At 32.7% G+C, this 21405-nt stretch overlaps 1 protein-coding gene across 7 annotated transcripts in view; it reads left to right on the top strand.

The window, feature by feature from the left end:
- OSBPL2 (oxysterol binding protein like 2) overlaps positions 1-21405 on the top strand; it is a 96750-nt gene that overhangs the window by 40480 nt on the left and 34865 nt on the right. For 5 of the 7 annotated variants that reach the window (XM_074288768.1, XM_074288770.1, XM_074288769.1 and 2 more), the window contains 5 exons: positions 4153-4215; positions 5609-5753; positions 10127-10202; positions 13004-13138; positions 20905-21002. In XM_074288768.1, coding sequence (XP_074144869.1) covers positions 4153-4215; positions 5609-5753; positions 10127-10202; positions 13004-13138; positions 20905-21002 — 517 coding nt within the window. The remainder of the gene's footprint in view (positions 1-4152; positions 4216-5608; positions 5754-10126; positions 10203-13003; positions 13139-20904; positions 21003-21405) is intronic. The other 2 variants (XM_074288773.1, XM_074288774.1) reach the window with 1 other exon arrangement.

Consider the following 21405-nt stretch of genomic DNA (forward strand, 5'->3'; position numbering starts at 1 on the left):
TGCTGCACCAAAACTTATTTTGAGAGTTATGGTAAAGTCATTTGGAAGGGTGTTTGAGAGAGCTCAAGTGATTTCCTGCCTGAGCAACCATCTTTGCTCTTCATTTTAAGTCTATTATTATTTACTATGTACCATAGCATATTCATTTTATCTATAACCCTCTTTGCCCCTCACTTTAAAAACCTATTATTATTTTTATGTGCCATATTATATGCATTTTACCTATATTAACTATTAGAGCTTACTAAGACCTAAAAGATGTGTGGGTCTGTGTTGGCAAGGGATGAATGAAACACCAATCCTTGAGTTAAAATTAAAGTAGTATGTATAAAAACCCTTTGTTAGCAACAGAGGGAAATAAATGGATGAGTAAGCCAACTCTGCAAAGAGTTTATAGTCTTTGGGAGGACTTTTTAAACTTTTAGACAAATAAAAAACTATAATACAAGATAGGATGTGATCTAGAAGCTAGCTTTTTGGGGATACATGGATGCTTAGAATAAAGAATATTCCTTAATGCCTGTTATAAAGGAAAATGAAAGAAGCTGGTACATGTTGTGATACTGCAATTTTTAGTACAAAAAATAATATTCTATAACCATTGTAAGTAGAAATAGTATGCCCAGGAGACACAGAAAGAAGTCTTAAATTGGATGATAAAAGAAATGTAAAGGAGCAACTTATTTTTGTACTGTTAAATTGTTTTTTCTAATTTTTCCATTTTTCTATTTTGTAGATTTGAGTTTCATAACTTAGAATATTAATGTTTTGTTGGTCATTCACATTATATAAGGAACATTGTAATAACTCACTGAATTATATAATTGAATTTGTGTTCACAATTCTTACTTTTTCCTCAGAATATAGTATTTTATGTAATTGTGCTTATGATTTTTTGCATGATTCGTTATTATATTCAGTTGTCCTAAGACAGGAAAGAAATGATAGGTATGTTTGAATTCTCATGATCCAGATTTCTAAATACTGTATCTTTTATATGCCAAATCTGAAAGTTATTGATTGCAAGTGAATTGGCCAGGGGCAGCTAGGTAGTGCAGTGGATAGAGCACCAGCCCTGAAGTCAGGAGGACCTGAGCTCAAATTTGGCCTCAGACACTTAACACTTCCTAGCTGTGTGACCCTGGGCAAGTCACTTAACCCCAATTGCCTCAGGGGGAAAAAAAAGAAATGAATTGGCCCCTCTGTGTTAATTGAAGAAATGATCTAGTATTCAACTAAAATACTTATTTTTCCCAATTTAATTAGTAAACAACCACTTTAAATATATTTATTACTTTATATATGTATCTTTTATTAAAAATGTATTATTCTTTCCAATTTTTATGTAGTCTTGTTCATGTCACTGTATTAAGGCTGTATTATCCTTTCTCTTTAATTCAGTAGACTTGTCATGAAAATTTATTGATTTATGCTATCAGAGAAATAGGCTTGAAAGCTCTGAGCTTTCTGTTTTGCTAGTTTTTTTGTTATTTTTTTCAAAGTGGATGCTATTATATGGAGGTAGCATGGTATAGTAGAAAGAGCAGCATATATACAATTAGGAGGGACTTTGGTCCAAATCCCACCTCTGACACGTAACTAGTTTTGTGATTATGGCCATTTAATCTCACTGATATATAGTTTCCTTATCAGTAAAAAAGGGAATAATAATATCTTTAGTACCTATTTCATAGAGTTGTAAGATTGTTGTATTAGAGAGGGCTTATCTAAGACATTTTGCAAACTTATAAATATATAAAAATATAATTGCCTATTATTATCATTACTGTTATTTCACAGACCAAATTATTGGGTAGAATTTTTCATTGAGCTCTGGGTTTAAAGTTCTGTCTTTGACCCATACTGGGTGTGACTCTTAATTGCTAGGGCAGGAAATTCTATAATTCTAAATTACAGAGATGTTTAGTTCTGGTACAGGGAATTTCCTTACCTGGGAGTTCTCTGTGTTAATGAAATAAATTATAGTTCCCCTTTTTCCATTGTTTCTTGCCTTGAGTTCTTCATTGGTTGTAGTCTTTTAAATTATGCGTTTAAGTAATTTAAATAATTAAATAAGTAATTTAAGTAATTTCTTTTCCACACCTGAAGTTGTTGTCCTCCTTTGAACTCCTATTTTATAGTTATCATTAGGTAATCACATTCTTGGAATAAAGTATCATTAATATGTGCTCCCACTTTCACTTTAGATAGGCAATTTTATTTTAAAAAATATACTTATCTGAACTTTCCTTCCTTCTTTATTCCCCCAAAGTAGTTATTTCTTTCCTCAGAAAGTTTTCCTTTTGGGATTTCTTTAATAACTCACTTGTATTATATTATTGTGGTGCAGTGGAAAGAACCCTGGATTTCGAGTTAGAAGACCTGGATTCTAATCCAAACTCATCCATTTACTGCTTTTGTGACTGTGGACAAGTCTCTTAGAATAGCTGGATGATAGTTCTAGAGTAGAGGAAAGGAACTTCAGAGACCATCTAGAACTACTCTTTAAGCTCTAACGTCCTTTTCAGCTGGAGATTTATGATCCTATGAATCAATACTGTTTAGAGTTTATAAAACCCCACAATACAATTTGTCTCATTCAATCCTCACTTATTTTTATTTATTTTGTTAAATGTTTCCCAATTACATGAAAAAAAAACATTTTAAACACTTTTCTTTTAAAATTTTGAGTTTCAAATTTTCTCTCTCCTACTCTTTGATAAGACACTTTGATAAATGATCATACATATGAAATCATGCAAGACATGTTTGCATATTAGTCATGCTGTGAAAGAAAACACAAAATAAAACAATGAAAATAAAGTGAAAAACTATATTTTACTCTGCAATTAGAATTCACTTCTCTCTTTGAAGGTGGATAACATGTTTCATCATAGGCCCTTTGAAATTATCTTAGATCGGGGCAGCAAGGTGGCGCAGTAGATAGAGCACCAGCCCTGAATTCAGGAGGACCCAAGTTCAAATGTGGTCTCAGACACTTAACACTTCCTAGCTGTGTGACACTGGGCAAGTCACTTAACCCCAGCCTCAGGAAAAAAAAAATAAAAAAGAAAGAAAGAAAAAAAAGATAATGAAAAAGTCTTATCAGTTTAATAGGACAAAATAGTAAAAAATAATTTTAAATAAAATACTTATTTGATATGATTAATTTAAACAAGTGGCTATAGCTTCTGGCATAGATTTAAGAAAACTAATTATCAGGCTACTGACCCTATTCCCCCCCTCCCCCCCAAAATAAGCAATTACAGTTCTCCCTGAATTTTTAAAAGAACTCTTAATTTTTTTTTAGTGAAACAGTTGGGATTAAGTAACTTGTGCAGGTTCACACAATTAGGAAATATTAAGTGTTTAAGGCTGGATTTGAATGCAGGTCCTGCTGACTGCAAAACCAGTGTTCTATCTACTACACTACCTACCTGCTCTGAAATAATTCATTATTTAAAGGAATATTTATTTACTGATACTTCCTTTGAATATTGACTTGATTTGGTACTTTGGGACCCATGATTTAATTGGTGTGAATATTTTCTCCATGGTATCAACTCATTCATTCCTTTCCATCTTATTTAATTCTTGTCCATGACCCTTTTTTTCTAAATATTTGTTGAAAATTGGTACATGATTTAATAAAAACCCAAATAATAATCCAATTCTAAAAATTCTGCTGATGTTCAAGATAGCACTTTTATTTAGCTTCATGCTTAGGGAAGCTTTTTAGAGAATTCATTTACTAATCTTTAAAAGATGACAGGCGCAAAACTATAAGAAGCCATCTTATCTAACCCCTTCATTTTACAAATGAGGAAACTAAGACCATGCCTCTAACATTTAACTAGCTGTTTAATCCTGAGCATATAATTTCATCTCTCTGAGTTTCATTTTTCTCATGTAAAATAGGGTTGAACTTTGAGATTTCTGAGACTCTTTCCAATTTAAAATTTTTTACGATTATAATTAAGTTCTTAGTTTTTAAAAGAAGATACAAAACTCTTTTTTTCTTTGCTTTGATTTTGACAGTACTTCCCTTCATTTCTTTGCTTTTCAGGCGTATCACTGGTATTTTGTAGAAACTGCTATATAGTTTTTTTTTTTTTTTTAAAAGAAAACAAATATTTTCATTTTTTTCTTTAGCTTCCAGTTTCTTCATGGAGAAATCACTTATGATGGAGAATGGTTGCAGAGCAATGCCTGAATGTAATGGCAGTTCTCATTTGGATGAGTAGATAGTTGCATAAAAAATATATGGTTTTACTTCTAAATAATCTTTAGGAATTTGTTTACAAATTACTCTATAAATCTAAATCATTTAACTTAATTCTAAATAATAAATTAAAATTTTAATAATTTGTTATATCTTCCATAGAAATAGATGACAAAATATGCAATTGTTGAATCCTGTTGCATTTTAAAGATATTTCTGCTTAGTATAGTGCTGTTTCCTCACTTTTTTTTACTTTGCCCAATGGGGGAAAAAAGCACTTCTTTCTATGGTTCTTTGACATTGTCAGTGTTGATATTCCTCCCCTGGTTAAAATCATGCATTGCCTTCTAATCTCATATGACTCCAGTCCATGTCTTTTTCTTAAATTTCCTACGAAAAATCCATCTAATTTTGGAGAAGCCTTCCTCTGGATCATTGACATATGATTGGCCTGTAATGCCAATATGTATGTTATTCAAATCCTTCAGGGGTATCAGTTTTTTGGTCACTAGACAATGTTAAAACAGTTAAATCTTTTTAGATTGCTTCCAAGCTGTAACTCTTGGGTATTGTTCTTCCCTTTCTCTGTTACTTTTGATGTCACAGCATAAGGGAACCACATGTTTTACATTTTTAAATCAGTTTTATCAGTTTTTCATCAGCTTTACCAATTATCAGAGCATATACTTGAAAATTAGAAGACCAGGTAGTCATGGTTCTGCTATGAACTCAGAATTTAGCGAAGTTTGTCCTTAGGAGATGTAATCTATTACTATTCAAACTTCTTCTATTTGGTAGAACCTACTGGAGCTTGTATTTTCCTGATAGTCTTTTGAGAATTCAGGCTCACTTTCATATCACAAAGTGGGGTTATTGGAATAGGTGAAGAGTTGATTTTTTCAATCTTGAAGAGTCTTGCCAGAAATATATAAACAGCAGTTACTGTTTTAACCTCTTAATAAGTGAAAAATTGAAGCTATCATCCAACCTAAAAATGACCAGAGCACCTGGATTCAAAAACCATTTTGAATGCCCATTACCTGTGTAACCTTAAACAACTTATTTCATCTCCCTGTTCAATATCCTCAACTGTAAAAATGCAGAAGTTGGACTAGATGGTCTTTAAAGTCTATCCAGTTCTACATTTGTGATTTTATGAGTTCAGTCTGATATATTTATCTAGGTATTCTAACTTGGAAGATAGTTGGATATTCTCTACTATTACTCCTACTCATGGGAAATGATTTTAATCTCTCTGGTATTTGTTAACTAAAATATCTTCCATAAAGTAATACCAAAAAACTTTGTTCTTATCAAAAAATAAGTAGGTATACCTTGGTGACCATAATCCTAAAGGACTTAATGTCTTTTGTTTATTTTGTGTAGGCTTTGATTCTGACAATTCATCTGGGGAGTTTTCAGAGGCAAATCAGAAAGTCACAGGAATGATTGACTTGGACACTAACAGAAGTAATAGAACTGGAAAAAATGGAGAGAGGCCTCCACAAGAGAATGGAATCAAGAAACACAGGTAATAGCATAATTTGTAGTATTTATTGCCTTATCTTATTGTGATGTCTAATAGAAATGGATCCTTGCAATCTGCATATTGACTTAGAAAACTACACATTAACATTAGCTACATTCTATGTTTGTCTCTTCTTTCCTCCCTTATCTCCCAACAACTGCCTTGTCTTGGTGGAGAGATTTGTGCAACTCAGTGAAACTGTGAGTTATGCGGTGCAAAATTAGTAAAGATGGACAAAATGTGGGAGATTTACTTACTTGTATCTTGAAGGAACCGTATGGAGACCAAAAAGCAACAGAATTGAATATGGAACAACTGATTGGTTTAAGATTGGGAAAAAAGTACTAGAATGTATATTGCCACCTTAATTGTTTTGTTTATTTTTTAATCTATTATAGCTTTTTAGTTACAAGATATATGCATGGGTAATTTTTCAGCATTGACCCATGCAAAACCTTTTCTTCCAACTTTCTCCCTCCTTCCCACCCCCTCCTCCAGATGGCAGGTAGACCAATACATGTTAAATATATTAAAGTATATGTTAAATACAATATATGTATACATGTCCATACATTTATTTCGCTGCACAAGAAAAATCAAACTTATTTATCACCTTATTTATTTAACTTTATATATATATATAAACTTATAAAATCATCTTATTTATTTAACTTAGGTGCAAAGTACATCATGTGAAGTACTAGACTGGCTAAGTCAAAAGCCAGAATTAAGAATTAAGGTTGCTGGGATATGTCAGATGTGCAGATGATACCATTTTGATAGCAGAAAGTAAAGAGGAATTAAGAAGCCTTTTGATAAGAGTAAAAGAGGAGAGTGTAAAAGCTGACTTGAAGCTTAATATAAAAATTAAGATCTTGGCAACTGATCCCATCACGAAGCAGTGTCAGTTTTTATATTCTTGGGCAGAAAGATCATCGCAGACAGCAGCTACAGCCATGAAATTAAAAGATACTTATGCCTTGAAGGAAAAGTTATGGTAAATCACAGCAGCTCAGTAAAAAGCAGACATCCTCTTTGCTGACAAAAGTCCATATAGTAAAAGCTATGTTTTTTCCCAGTGGCATATGGATGTGATCATTGGACTTTAAAGAAAGCTTGAGCACTCTAGAATCCATACTTTCAGGTTGTGGTAATGGAAAAGAATTTTGAGAGTCCCTTATTAAGGATATCAAATCAGTCACTAGAAGGTCAAATACTGAAGCTGAAACATAATGAGCAGGCAGAACTTATTGGAAAGATCCTGATTTTGAAAAAGATTGAAGGCAAAAAAATGGGATAGCAGAGAATGACAGGAATAATGGCTAATGTCATGGAAACAATGAACATGAACATGAACAGATTGTGAGAAATAGTGGAAGATAGAATATCCTGATGTGCTCTGGTGATGGGTTTACAAGAGACAGACATGACTGAGCAGCTGAACATCATCAATGATTATTTTGTTAAAACATTTCTCAATTCCGTTTTAATCTAATTCCAGTGCACTCAGTTTTGTGGGCCCTTAAGTTTGACATCTTTTTTATTTTGAACTTTTATGAATTTAACACAGTCTTTAGTAACTTGAAAGAAAAAATATATACATACACATCTGTCTGCCTGACATAAATCAGTCAGATTGAGTCATTTCAACTTCCTCATTTCTATTAGAACCACCTACCTCCTAGTTACTCAGTGTTGAAACTTTAGCCTTCTTATTCTTTCCTTTTCCTCATTTCCCATATGCATTCAATTGTCTAGTGTTGATTTTACCTCTGTATCTCTTGCATCTGCTCCTTACTCCCCATTCTACAGCCTGATTGCATGTCTTTATCACCTCTCACTTAGCCTACTGTACCAGTGCCCTAACTGGTTTTCCTATTTTTAAATTTTGTCTGAACTTCTTCAGACCATCCGAAATCAAGTTGTCAAAATGATGCAACAATATTTCTTTTTTTAGTTGTTGTCTTCATCTGTAATATTTTAAAAAAAAACAAAACTTTTTACAGCCTGTTTTTTAAGCCCCTTACCATCTTGATGCTACCACACTTTTTAACCTTACTTAATATCTAGATCAACTGGTCTACTCTGTTCTTATCTTGTCAGGGTTTCTTGCTTTGTGTAGTCTTCAGTCAGTCAACATTTTTAAAGTTCTATATGCCAGCCACTATGCTAAATACTGAAGGTACCCCCCCCAAAAAATTAAAAGACTGACCTTGCTCCCAAAAGGAAGATAACATTCAAACAAATATACAATTAACACAGAGAAGGCACTGGAATTAAATGAACCTTGAGATTTTGGTTGAGATTTAAAGGGGTAGCCAGGGAACTCAGTACTCATAGTATGGAGAGAGAACAATCTAGACATTGAGCACAGCCAGAGAAAATACCTGGAGTTTCGAAATGAAGTGTGTCATTCTTGGAACAACTAGGAGGCCAGTGTTATTGAATTAAAATAGTGTTTTGATCTTGGGGAACAAGAGCCAAAAAGATTTGAAAAATAAGGTGGGGGACTGGGTTAAGAAGGACTTTTTTTTTTTTTTTTTTTTTTTTTTTTTTTACTTTAGTATTTTGTTTTTCCCAATTACATTTAAAAAACAATTTTTAACATTCATTTTTAAAATTTTGAGCTCTAAATTCCCTCTCTCCTGATATTCTCCCTCATTGAGAAGACAAGCAATGCAATATAGGTTATATATATGTATATGCAGAATTTATTTCCATATTATGTTGTGAAAACAACCAAAGTAAAACTCAAGAAAAATAAAGTAAAAAAATTCAAAATTGTCTTGGTTCATTGTATTGCTGATAATAGCTAAGTCATTCATAGGTGATTATCTGTTACTTTTGCGGGTTTTTTTGCTGTTACTTTGTACAGAATATATGACACTTTGCATCAGCTTCTAAGTCTTTCCAGGATTTTTGAGGACATCTCGCTCATCTATTATAGCACAATAATATTCCATCACAGTCATATACCACAAATTATTCATATATTCTCCAAATGACGAATCTGAAAAGAGCAGCTATAAAATTGTATATATTGTATAAAATTGTACATATAGGTCCTTTTCTTTTTTTATTTCTTTTGGTATTATTAGGTCAATGGTATGCATGATTTTATAACCATTTAGACATAGTTCCAAAATTGCTTTACAGTGATTGAATTAACTCATAACTCATTTTTCCTACATCCCCTTTGATATGTTACTTTCCTTCTGTCCTAGGTATGAGGTATTATAGAATTGTTTTAATTTGCATTTCTCCAATCAGTAGTGATTTAGAGCATTTTTTCATATATACTTTACAGCACAGGTCTGTGCTCTCAATCTTTATATATATATACTACTCAACTCTTCTATTTTCATCAAGAATGCTTGCAAGTCCTCTATTTCATTGAATATACAATTTTTTCCCTTGAAGCATTATACTCAATTTTTCTGTGTGTGTGATTCTTAGTTGTAATCCTAGCTCCTTTGATCTCTATAGAGAATATGTCTCAAAGCCCTCTGATTCTTTGATGTGGAAGATATTAAATCTTATGTTATCCTGATTGTGGCTCCATGATACCTAAATTGTCTTTTTCTACTTGTTTGCAGTATTTTATCCTTAATCTGAAATTTTGGCTGGAAAATTCCTGGGAGTTTTTAGCTGGGGATTTTTTTCAGGAGGAGATCAGTGGATTCTTTCTATTTTGCCCTCTGGTTCTAGAAAATACTGACAATTTTTCTTAATTTTTTGAAAAGGGATATCCATGCTTTCAGATAGTCCAATAATCCCCCTCGCCCCCAGGCTGGGTTTAAGTCACTTGCCCAGGGTCATACAGCTAGGAAGTGTTAAGTGTCTGAGACCAGATTTGAACTCCTGAATTCAAGGCTGGTGCTTTATCCACATCACCACCTAGCTGCCCCTAGGCTAATTTTAAATACAAAATTTAAATAAATTGTCAAAACTGCTTTCAGCCTAAAGACAATCAAGAAAGGAAAGTCTATTAGATGTTATAAGGTGATTCCAAAAACCTAATTATATCAAGTGCTTTTTTGTTCCTGTTGAGTGTATATATTTGTTGTTTTCTTTTGTTCCATTAATAATCTCATTCCTGGATAATTCAATTTTTCCATTCCTCTAGTGTAATAGATAGAGTAATAATAAATATTTTGTAACATAAAGTTAATATAATAAATATAATCAAAAGAGAAATTTTTTCCCCTTGAATAGTTAATTAGAAATTGAACTTTTCTTTCAAAATTGAATAGAGAATTATGGAAATTAGATAGGAAAATCTAAGGAAAAGTGGTCATATAGAAAATAGCAATCAGTAAATTTATTATTAGTCAATGCTTGTAATTAATATTGCTGCAACCTTGTTTTCTTTAAAGGACATCATTGCCTGCCCCAATGTTTTCTAGAAGTGATTTCAGTGTGTGGAGTATATTAAAAAAATGCATTGGCTTGGTAAGTTTGAATTATCTTATTTTGAAACATGAAGGTTAAAAACCTATTTTCACCTCTTATGAATTTAACATAGTCTTTATATCCATATATCCATATGGATATATATGGATAACACATATCCATCCGTCTATCTTTCTTCTTCCCTTCCTCTTCCTTCCCTCCCTCTCTTTCTCCCTTCTCCTTCCCTCCCTCCTCCCTTCCTTCCTTCACTTCCTCCCTTTCTCCTCTCTTCCTTCCTTCCCTCTCTCTTTCCCTCACTTCAATTCATCTTACATTTAGCTATCAAAATGATTTTCCTAAAGCATAAGTCTTCCAGTAAAACTCTCTTACTGGGTATACTCCATTGTCTTTTATTATTTCCAGCATCAAAAATAAATTGCTTTGTTTGGCATTTAAAGTTTTTCACAATTTGATCCCTTCCTAACTTGCCATTGTTCCTTACTATTCTCAACTCTAGGGTCCTGTTATATTGATCTGTTTCTTTTCATATAACATTGCATCTGCTCTGTACTAACTTCTCTCTGACATGGAATACTTTCCTTCCTCACTTGTGCTTCTTAGTTTCCCCTAGTTTCACAACTCAATTCAAATATTACTTTACACAGGAGATCTTTCCTGCTGCTAGTTCTCTCTTTGAACTACTTTGTCTATAACTTTAACACACCTTTGTATTTTGTCTCACCCATTAGGATGTGAGTTCCTTGAATACAGAGATTTTTTTTTTTTTAACCTCAGTGTTATCCAAATTTAATAGAGGTAATGAGACCCTGAATTAGGGTTTTGGTTATAGAAATTGAAAGAAAGGGTTAACTTCAAGATATATGGAAGTAGGATTGACAGGAGTTGGCAACTTATTGATTGGATAAGAGGAGTGAGTCTTATGTTAAGAGTCAGTTTTGAACGCTTAAATTCAAGTTTAGTTTAACTTGAATTTGTTAATTTAACTTAATTGGAATTAACTGGCCCATGAACAAGGATGATAGTACTCTAGACAGAAAAAGGGAAATTAGGAAGATGGGGTGAGTTTTGAGGGATAGATGAGTTTTATTTTAGATAGTTGCCTTTATTTATGAAATACACAGGTGGTGGTATCCAGCAGAGGATTGTGGGGATATAAATACATAGTTCTTAAAAAAAAAAAAGTTGAAAACTATTAACAACTACATGAAAAGTATTCTAATAATAGAAATACAAACAAAAATAACCTTAAGGTTTTATTGACAAAGATAGCAAAAGAAAACACTATTGGTAAAACTGAATTAGTACAATCATTTTGGAAAACAGGTGAAAATTATGCATAACCCCTTAATAGGTTTATACTCCAGGAATGCCATTGATAAAAAGAAAGTCTTCATATACATTAATATATTTATAGTAGCACTTTGTGATGGCAGAGTGGGAAACAAAATAGATCTCCATTGATTGGGGAAAGACTAATCAAATTTGATACATGAATGTAACATAATGTTATGTTGCACTGTAAGAAATGAGTACGAATATCATAAGTACAGAGAAGCATAAGATCCAAATGAACTGAGGCAGAATAAAATAATCAGAGCCAAGAAAACAATATACACTGGAACTATGATAATGTACCTGTAAGGAATAACCATGTAGACACCAAAATCAAAATTAATATTGCATAACTACATAGAATAATTATGGCTTGAAAGGAATGATTTGATAAGATACTTTCACTCTGCCCCTTTTGTTGAGTTGGGAGGTCTACAATTGTGGAACATTAGTCATATTTTCCTGTCTTTTAGATGTATCAGCTATGCTGATTTTTTTCTCCCTTTCTCTTTGTCCTTCCTTTCTTCTCTTTCTTTGATGGGGTGGCTCTCTAAAAGAGAGAAAGGAAGGGGGAGGGGTAAAGTCCTGGGAAACTTTGGTGATATATAAAAATAGGAAAAATATCAATAAAGACTTTCTTTTTTTCAAATAACGTTATGAAGCTTGAAGACAGAGCTTTCAGTGAAGTAATAGCATCAAAAGTTACAGTGCCAAGGAGTTGAGAAATGAAGCTTTTAAATAGAGGCAACAAGTGTAGACAGCTTTTAAAAATTCAAGCTCTTATCATATCTAGCTTGGGCTAGCAATTATATTCTACTTCATCTTCCTACATCCAGTCTTTTCCCTTTCTAATCTGTCCTCTCTTTAGCTATCATGTTCTATTATATTCATATAACTATCATGTCACTCCCTACCTCAAGTTTTTATCTGTTCTCTCTAGGATAAGATGCAAATGTCTTCTGCTTGTCATTTCAAGCCTTTCATAATCTGGCTACAACATTTTTCAGATTGATTAAATATAACCTTATCTAATGCACTTCGTATTGTAGACAAATGGCCCTTATACTGTATCCTTTTATGACATTCTGACTTCTATTTCATTTCACAGGCTATCCATCCTCACCACTGCCACTTGGAACATTTAGTTTTGTTCAACACTCAGCTTGTCACCCATTGAGACCTTTCTCTGTTCCCTTTCTCTCAATTATTACAATTTTCCTCTAAATTATTTTGTATTTTTTTTTTGTTTGTTTGTTTATATGGATCTATATGCATATTGTTATTGTAGAATGTAAGCTTCTTGAAAACAATGTATTGTTTTTGGGGTTTTTGTGGTACTAGCTTCTAGTGTGGTCCCTGGTACATAATAGGTATTTAATATTTAATTTCTTAGAGTTTAGCAGTGAAATAAAAGAATAATATAGAATGATAGTTTGAGGAGAACGGCTTTTTTTTTTTTAAAGCTACTAGCACCAGAAAGGCGGTAATTTATTATTTTCTTAATATAGGAACTGTCAAAAATCACAATGCCTATTGTCTTCAATGAGCCATTGAGTTTCCTACAGCGAATTACTGAATACATGGAACATATATACCTCATTCATAAAGCTTCTTCTCAAACACATCCCTTGGAAAGAATGAAGGTAAGCAACTTCAATCTCTTTTTACCATTTGCACTTTTAATTACTCTTTTGATTTAACACTGGGCTTTGTTATAGGTAGAAATTTTCATTTTTAAAGAAACTATTGTAGTTATTGCAATTCTTAACCGTTGCCAGGGCAAGAATCCAGGAATTTCCTTTTTGGGATATTATAAATAAAAGACAGAGTAGATTAATAAGTCTTGGGATTTAGGTGCAATCCTATTAAGATTTGGGATTAGGAACTAGAACAGATAAAGAAATATATTTGAAAGTGTGTAGAGTATTGTATAAATTTGTAAGGCTTTTATTATTATTTCAGTATTTTGAAATGTAAGATTTCATATGGATACTCCCTTTGTGGGATATAAATTGCAACTTTTCTCTGCTTTATCATTTAACTATATCTATTTCCAAATTTCCCTCGGGATGGTAACATGTATTGAAAAGTTTTGTTTGTTTGTTTTGTTTTGTTTTTGTTTTGATGAGGCAATTGGGGTTAAGTGACTTGCCCAGGGTCACACAGCTAGGAAGTGTTAAGTGGCTAAGGGAATAGATTTGAACTCCTGACTTCAGGGCTGGTGCTCTATCCACTGCTCCATCTAGCTGCCCTTTGAAAAGTATTTTTGATATAATGATATATTTCTTAGGAATATTGTCCCCTTTATGAGCAAAAAAAAAAAAAAAAAGAAAACCTCATGTCTTTTTTATTCTTTATTTCTCTCTTAAAAGATAAGTAATATGTTTTATCTTTAGTACTTTAGAATTGTGAATGGTCAGTATGTAGATCAAAGATCTTAATTCTTTCAGAGTTGTTTATTTTTAAACCAAATTGTTGTTGTTGTTGTTCTGTTCAATTTATTCTCCATCAATTCATGCAAGTCCAGGTTTCTTGAAACTACTGCTTTCTCATTTCTTACTGCCCACTAGTATTCTATCACATTTATATACTATGATTTGTTCATTTATTTCTCAGTTTATGAACATCAAGTCAGATCCCCATTCTTTGCTACCTCACAAAAAGCTGTAAATATTTTTTTATATTCTCAGAATTTGTTTTACTTAGAATTAATCTCTCCCTAAATCTACCTTCTCTTTGCTTTCCTTTCCCCCATCCCTTTCCTTTTTATTTCATTGTTGTGTAAAAAACCAGCTCTGTGTGTGTCTATATTTTTCCCTCTTTGCTCAGTTCAGATGATAGTGAAGTTTAAGTATCTGGCACTCCTTCCCATCTTCTCCTGCTTGTTTATATAGATGTTTACTTGTATACCCTGGTTATGAATGATAATTTTTCTCTAACATTCATCAGGAATCCTGGTATATTCTGCTTCTTTCTTTTCATTCTCTTAAAATTACCAATTTATTACAAAACAACTCCCAAGTCTTGTTTAATTAGACTGTCTCTGTGACCTTTGATCATAGGGTTCAATGGGCACACTTTTATCAGCTCCCCATATTTGAATGGAAGCATAAGCAGTTTATCCTTACTTAGTCCCTAATCATCCATTCTTCATCTGTTTTTACTTTCTTATGTTTCTCTTACTTCATGCTGTGCATGTCTGGTTTTCTCATTAGAAATGCTTTATTTTTTTCCCCCTTGTTGAATTTTATTTAATTTTTGAGTAAGTTATTCTTGACTGTAAGCCTATATCCTTTGCCTTCTGGAATACTGTATTTCAAATTCTCCTTTCCTTTATAGTTATAGTTATTGTTATTCAACCATTATAATAATATCTAGCTCCTCATGATCCTGTGAACGATAGCACACTAGTGCTGTTCATGGGATTTTCTTTGCAAAGACCTTAAATAATTTTCAATTTCCTTCTCCAGTGGATTTTTTTTTTTATAATAGTGGCTAATAAAGTCAGAATCATATGTGATTCTGACTGTGGTTCCTTGACACTTGAATCATTTCTTGTTTGCTTCTTGTGTTTTTCTTTATCTGTAAGCTCTGAATACTGGCTATGATGTTTCAGGGAGTTTTTATTTGGGAGTTTCTTTTTGGAAGTGACTTATTTTTCTACTTTATCTTTTGGTTCTAAAAGATCTGTGCAGTTAATTTAAAATTAATTAAAAAATTTTTTTTGTTCTTTTAAATTATGCTTCACTCTGTATTTAGACACAATTAGTTTCTTCTCTGGATGTGGGTAGGATTTTTCATCATAAGTCCTTTAGAGTAGTCATGGGTCATTGTTGTGCCAAAAATAGCAAAGCCATGGGCAGTTTTCTTTTAAAATTTCTTGAAATATTATGTTTAGGTTATTTGGGGGGGGGGCGGGTGTCATTTATATAGTCTGATGATTTTTTTTCTTCTTGATCTGTTTTGCCAATTATCTTTTGAAATCACACACATCTTCTTGTTTCATGGAGACAGTGGCTTTAATTTGGTCCATTCTAGTTTTCAGAGTGTTTGTTTTTTGGACAAGGTTTTGTTCCTCTTATTTCAAGCAAGTAATTCCCTTTCCAGTTCTTCCATATAAAATTTTTTTTTCCATTTTTTCCTCAAGTACACTCATTTATAAAAACATTTTAAATCTTTAGGATTTAAAAAACATGTTAATCTTTAAGAAAGCAATACTATGGGTAACAAGGCCAAAACTCTCCCAAATTCATCTCTAAATAATTAAAAAATAATGACTTAAAACAAATTCTGGAGTGACAGAACCAACAAAAGGATGAGGTGAGCAAGTTTTCTAGCCAAAGAAAACATAGAAGGTTAGCAGGAGAAGTTTGGCATAGTCTAATTCAAGCAACATCTGAGTAAGCCAGCAGCAAAATGTACCTCAGCAAGCCAGCAGTGAAGCGTTTTACTGCTAGCACAGGAGGCAAGTGGAGGCCTAGGCTCCAGTGTATCAGACTACTAGAAAGGCTCCCAAGATCTTGACACAAGAAACTTGAGATAGTGCCCCCTCCAATCCTGGAGCAGAGTCCATCTTTAATAAAATTAAAAGTCACAAAGTAGGCCAGAAAATGAACAAAAAACACTTGACTGCAGAAAATTATTATGGTGATAGGAAAGAACAAAACACAAATTTAGAAGATGACAACAATGTCAAAATATCTGTATGTGAACCCTCAGAGAAAAATATATATTTGTCTCAGGCCCCAAAAGAACTATTTGGAAAAGTTCAAAAAAGATTTAAAACATTAGCAATGTAGAAGAAAAATTAGGAAAAGAAATGAAAGTAACTCAAGAAAATCATGAAAGAAGAGTATCAACAGCTTGATAAAGGAAATACAAAAAAGAATGGAAAAAGATACTTCATTGAAGAAAACAATTCCTTTAAAAAGTTGAATTCCCCACCTAGAAAAGGGAGGTACAAAAGCTCTCTGAAGAAAATAATTTCTCAAAAATCAGAATTGAGCAAGCTAATTACTCCCATCAAGAGTTGCATCAAGAAACAATACAAAATTAAAAGAACGGAAAAAAAAAGAAGAAAATGCTAATTATTTCATTGGAAAAACAATTGACCTCAAAATAACTTTTTAAAGATTTATTTTTTTAAAAAAATTTAAAAAAAGAAAAAACAAAACAAAACAAGACGAAATAGAACATTGTTAGTTGTCCAGCAAAACATCAGGGAGGATTCCAAATATACAGGAAATTGCCAGTTCAAGAAAGGATATTTAATAGTAGAAGAAATTATATTCAATGAGCATCCATCTTTTCTTTGCTTCTTTGAAGGTTGTCCTTTGTTCTCTGCTGCTGCTCACCTTTTTTTCATTTTATTCTTTTTTTCTCCTTTCATCTCTTCCATCTCCCCCAGGTAGGCTATCATTAAGTAAGGAGATACTTTTATATATACACACATACACATATCCTTGGCCTCCTCGCCCCCACATATCTTTCCTATCCTTGCTAATACTTTGCTTAAATTCTTCTCCATAACTTGCCTTGCTATTACTTAGACTCCTCTTCCCTAATGGATCTTTTCCTTTGTCTTTTCCCCTTACCCATTGCTTCCCTTTCTGCCCATCTCTTCCCACTTTTTTCTTTATAGATTTTTGAAGGGTGCTATACCTTTCATGGCATGTATGTATTTTGTTGCTATTTAACCATTCAAAATGTGAGTAGGTTTTCAGAACTACAACCCTCCACCTGCCTTCCCCCTCTAACAAGCCTCTTTGTCTATTCTTCTTCGGGTACCTCATTTGTATCACCTAATTACTATTTTTCCCTTAACTTTGCTTCAGTCTTTCTTTTGAACTACCCAATTGTTGATCTCAATCACAAACATGTGGTATACATTTCTATGTTAAATAAACAATTTGTCCATGTTAAGTTCCTTGAAGTTGATCTTTGATAGTGACTTATATGTTAAATTTTCTTTTTCTTTTTTTTCTTTATTTTTCTGGTTATACATGTATATTAGTTTTTTAAATACACATTTCTTAATGAATCATGTTGGAAGAAAAAAAATCAGAACAAAAAGGGGAAACCGTAAAAGGAAAAAAAAACAAGAAAAAAGAAAAAAGTGAATATATATGTTAAAATTTCTATTGAGTTTGGGTTTGATTGATAGAAAGTCCTGAATTTGCAAATTTGTTGAATCTCCATTTTTTTTTTTTTTTTTTTATTCAATGTTTTGTTGGATAATTTTGTTGGATATAATATTTTTGGCTGTAAGTTTAGCTCTTTTGATTGCTGGTTTACATGATTCCAGGGTCTGCAATCTTTTATTGTGGCTGTTGCTAAATCCCGTATAATTATAATTATAACTCCAATATATTTGAAATTTTTTTTTTGTCTTGTTTCTTGCAATACTTTCTCTTTGATCTGGGGGTTTCAAAATTTGGCAATAATATTCCTATGTGTTTTCCACAAAAAATCTCATTGAAGTGATGAGCAGTGATTTTTTTTTTTTTTTCCTACTTTCCCCACATGTTCTATAACTCCAGAACAGTTTTCTCGGATTATTTTTTCCATTATTGTGTCAACATTGTGTTGTTAAGTTGACTTTGATGGAATGATATCTAAAAAAACAGAATTAAGAAGTGAGTAAAAGGATTGCACTGGGAGAAGAGGGAAGAAAGATGTAGAAGGGGATAGATTATCTCATATGAAGAGACACAAAAGACCTATTTTTATAATAGTGTAAGTGGAGAGGGTGTGGGATAACACTTGAACCTTAATCTCAGTGGAATTGATTCAAAGAGTAAAAAAGAGATGGTAGGGTACTAATAGAAGAGAAAATGGATTGAGGGAATTTGTGGTTAGAAGTATAACTACTGGGAAAAATTGAAAAGATGTCACTGAAACTAGGTATAGTCTAACATATATACCATATGCCAAAGTAATATTGAAAGGGATAACATGATTTAGATAGAGGATGATCCCAGAAACAAATGTGAAGGGCCAGATATAGTTTTCTTGTCGTATCTATGGAAAAGAGGAACATTTATGAGTAAACAAGTGATTGAGAACATTTACAAATTAATAAGCGGAAATTTTGGATTATATTAAATTAAAAGGGTTTATACAAGCAAAACTAGTACAACAAAAATAAGAAAAAGAGAAAGTTTGAAAACAATTTTTTACAGCAAGTTTCTCTAATAATAATAATAATGAGAAATGTCATTCCCCAATTGATAAATGGGTAAAGGATATAAAGTCATTTTTCAGCTGAAGAAATCACAGCTATCTATAATTATATAAAATAATGCTCAGAGTATCGCTTTTAATTAGAGTAAGGCAAAGTCAAACAACTCTACAGTACCATTCATACCTATCAGATTGGCTAAAAAGACAGAAAACAAAACTGGTTCACATTGCAGTGGATGTGGGAAAAAACTGGTATGCTAAAGAATTACTGTTGTAGTTGTGTACTGATCTAGTCATTCTGGAGAACAATTCAAAACTGTGTCAAAAGGGCTATAAAACTGCATATTGACCCAGCATTACTACTCTGGTCTTACTGGACCAGCAGCAAGGTCTTTATCCCAGAGAGATCCCAAAGAAAAGGGTGAAGGAAAGAATGAAATACTTATAGCAGCTCTTTTTGTGATTGTAAAGAATTAGAAATTGAGGGGATGTTCTTCATAAAGAATGATTGAACAAGTTGTGATATATGATTGTAATGGAGTATTGTTTGTGTTATAAGAAATCACAAGGATGATAATTTTGGGGAAAAAATTTAGAGCTTTATATAACTGATACAAAGTGAAGTGAGCAGAACTAAGAACACTGAATACAGTAGCATCAATATTGTACAGTAATCCCTTGTGATTTAGCTAATTCTCAACAATGATATAAGACATTTCCAAATGAAAAATGCTAAGTTATCTCCAGAGAAAGAATTGATCATGTTTGAATGCAGATTGGAGCATATTATTTTTCACTTTTCCCCCCATGCTTTTTTTTCTTTTTTTTTCTTTTACAATATGACTAATATTGAAATGTTCTACATGAATACCTGTATAAGGATGGGGGAAGGAAAGGGAGAGAAGAAATGAAAAAGAAAAAACAACTACAATTTAAATCTTTTAAAAATATAATGTTAATATCTTAACATGTATTTGGAAAAATAAAATACTATTGAAAATTTAAAAAATTAATGTTAAAAATGTTATACATAATTGGGAAAAATAAAATTTTAAAAACAATTTTAAATCTTTAAAAAAAATTTTCAGGAATTCATTGAATTTATGTCCAACCTGTGTTTTTCTTTGAGGCTTTGCTTGTGGATGTTTCTGAGTCATTCTCTTCTATTTTTGTGCTTTGAGTGTCTCCATCAGCATGAGTTTTTATTGATGAGGTTTTTTTTTTTTTTTTTTTCTTGGTTGCTCATTCTCCTGACTTCAGACTTAATATAATAGACAGGTTTTCTTATACATCTGGAGGAAAGGTCTAGGCTGGTCCGTTGTTGCTTTCTTAGCATAATGAGTGTTGTATTCCAGATCTCTGGGATAGACTGAGGACCCACAAACTTTGAGTGCTCCCAAAGTGGTCTGATCCAAGGCAATTTAAAAATTGCTCCCCTAGTCTGAACTCTAAGTTCCTGGCCTATGTTTGGGTCTAAGCAAGACCATACTGCCATGGTCAAACAGATAGAAAGCTCTGTTGATTCAGAGTGACACATTTGTAGCCTCTCTTTTAATCTGGAATTTTTGCCCTACTTACTCTTCTGTAGGCTTTGAATTGAGTTAGATGTTGGAACAAAGACCCTGCACTGCTTCTGATCACTGATCACTGATGTTTCTGAATTTCCTCCTGTCTCAGTACACCGCCCAGGGCCTTACTAACCAAGGCATTCCAGGGCACAGATCCCTTTCTTGGGTTCACCCTTGCATCTGTGATTTAAAACTGGGAAATAACACAAAACTGCCAATTTGCACGAGCTGTTGTATTCTGTATGGATGCCCTGATGTAGGTCTGAGAGTTCATGTCTTAATATAGTCTCTCTGGATTCTGTTCTGCTCCTTTTGTGGCATGCTCCTAGCTAGACTTTGTCTTCTACCACTGCAGAACTTTGTGTCTACTTCCCTATTCTTATTTGGCTTGGATAATTGACACTCAGTGACTTTTTCTGGATTTTTCCATCAGAATATGGTCTGATGCCTTTTCTTGATCTGTTTGAAGGAATATTTTTTTGAGTAGAAGGACAGGAGAAAACTCATTTTACTGCTTCTATTAGAAGTGTTAGTCTTTAAAAAATTGAAAATAGAAAACTAAGAAATCAGTTTAAGAGGAAAGAATGAAATTATATGTCTCCCAATACTGTACATTTTACTAGAAAATATCCTCATTTAATTCTCTGGCTTACTTACAGGCTGTAGCTGCTTTTGCAGTTTCGGCTGTGGCTTCTCAGTGGGAAAGGACTGGTAAACCATTTAATCCACTACTGGGGGAAACATATGAATTAATCAGGTAAGAACTAAAGAATAAACAAATGGTACACATCACTAGTATCTAGTGGTGAAAATTTCTTTAGCAAGTGAAAAAAGTGTATTCAACATTTTCCACTTCAATTAAATAATTTAATTATTAATCAAAAGAGCTTATTAAACATTTTGAACTCTATAGAAATTATCTCTCGGGGCAGCTAGGTGGTAAGTGGTTAGAGTACTAGCCTTGAAATCAGGAGGACCTGAGTTCAAATCTGATCTTAGACACTTAACCACTTCCTAGCTATGTGACTCTAAGCAAGTCACTTAACCCCATTTGCCTCAGCCCCTGCCCCCTTCCCCCCCCAAAAGAAAGTTATCTCTCCTAGATATCAAATGTTGTTAGCAAACATTAAAGGCATAATAATTCATAATAGAAGGGCAGA

This window comes from Sminthopsis crassicaudata, chromosome 2 (assembly GCF_048593235.1).
Source record: "Sminthopsis crassicaudata isolate SCR6 chromosome 2, ASM4859323v1, whole genome shotgun sequence".
In the NCBI taxonomy this organism is placed as follows: domain Eukaryota; kingdom Metazoa; phylum Chordata; class Mammalia; order Dasyuromorphia; family Dasyuridae; genus Sminthopsis; species Sminthopsis crassicaudata.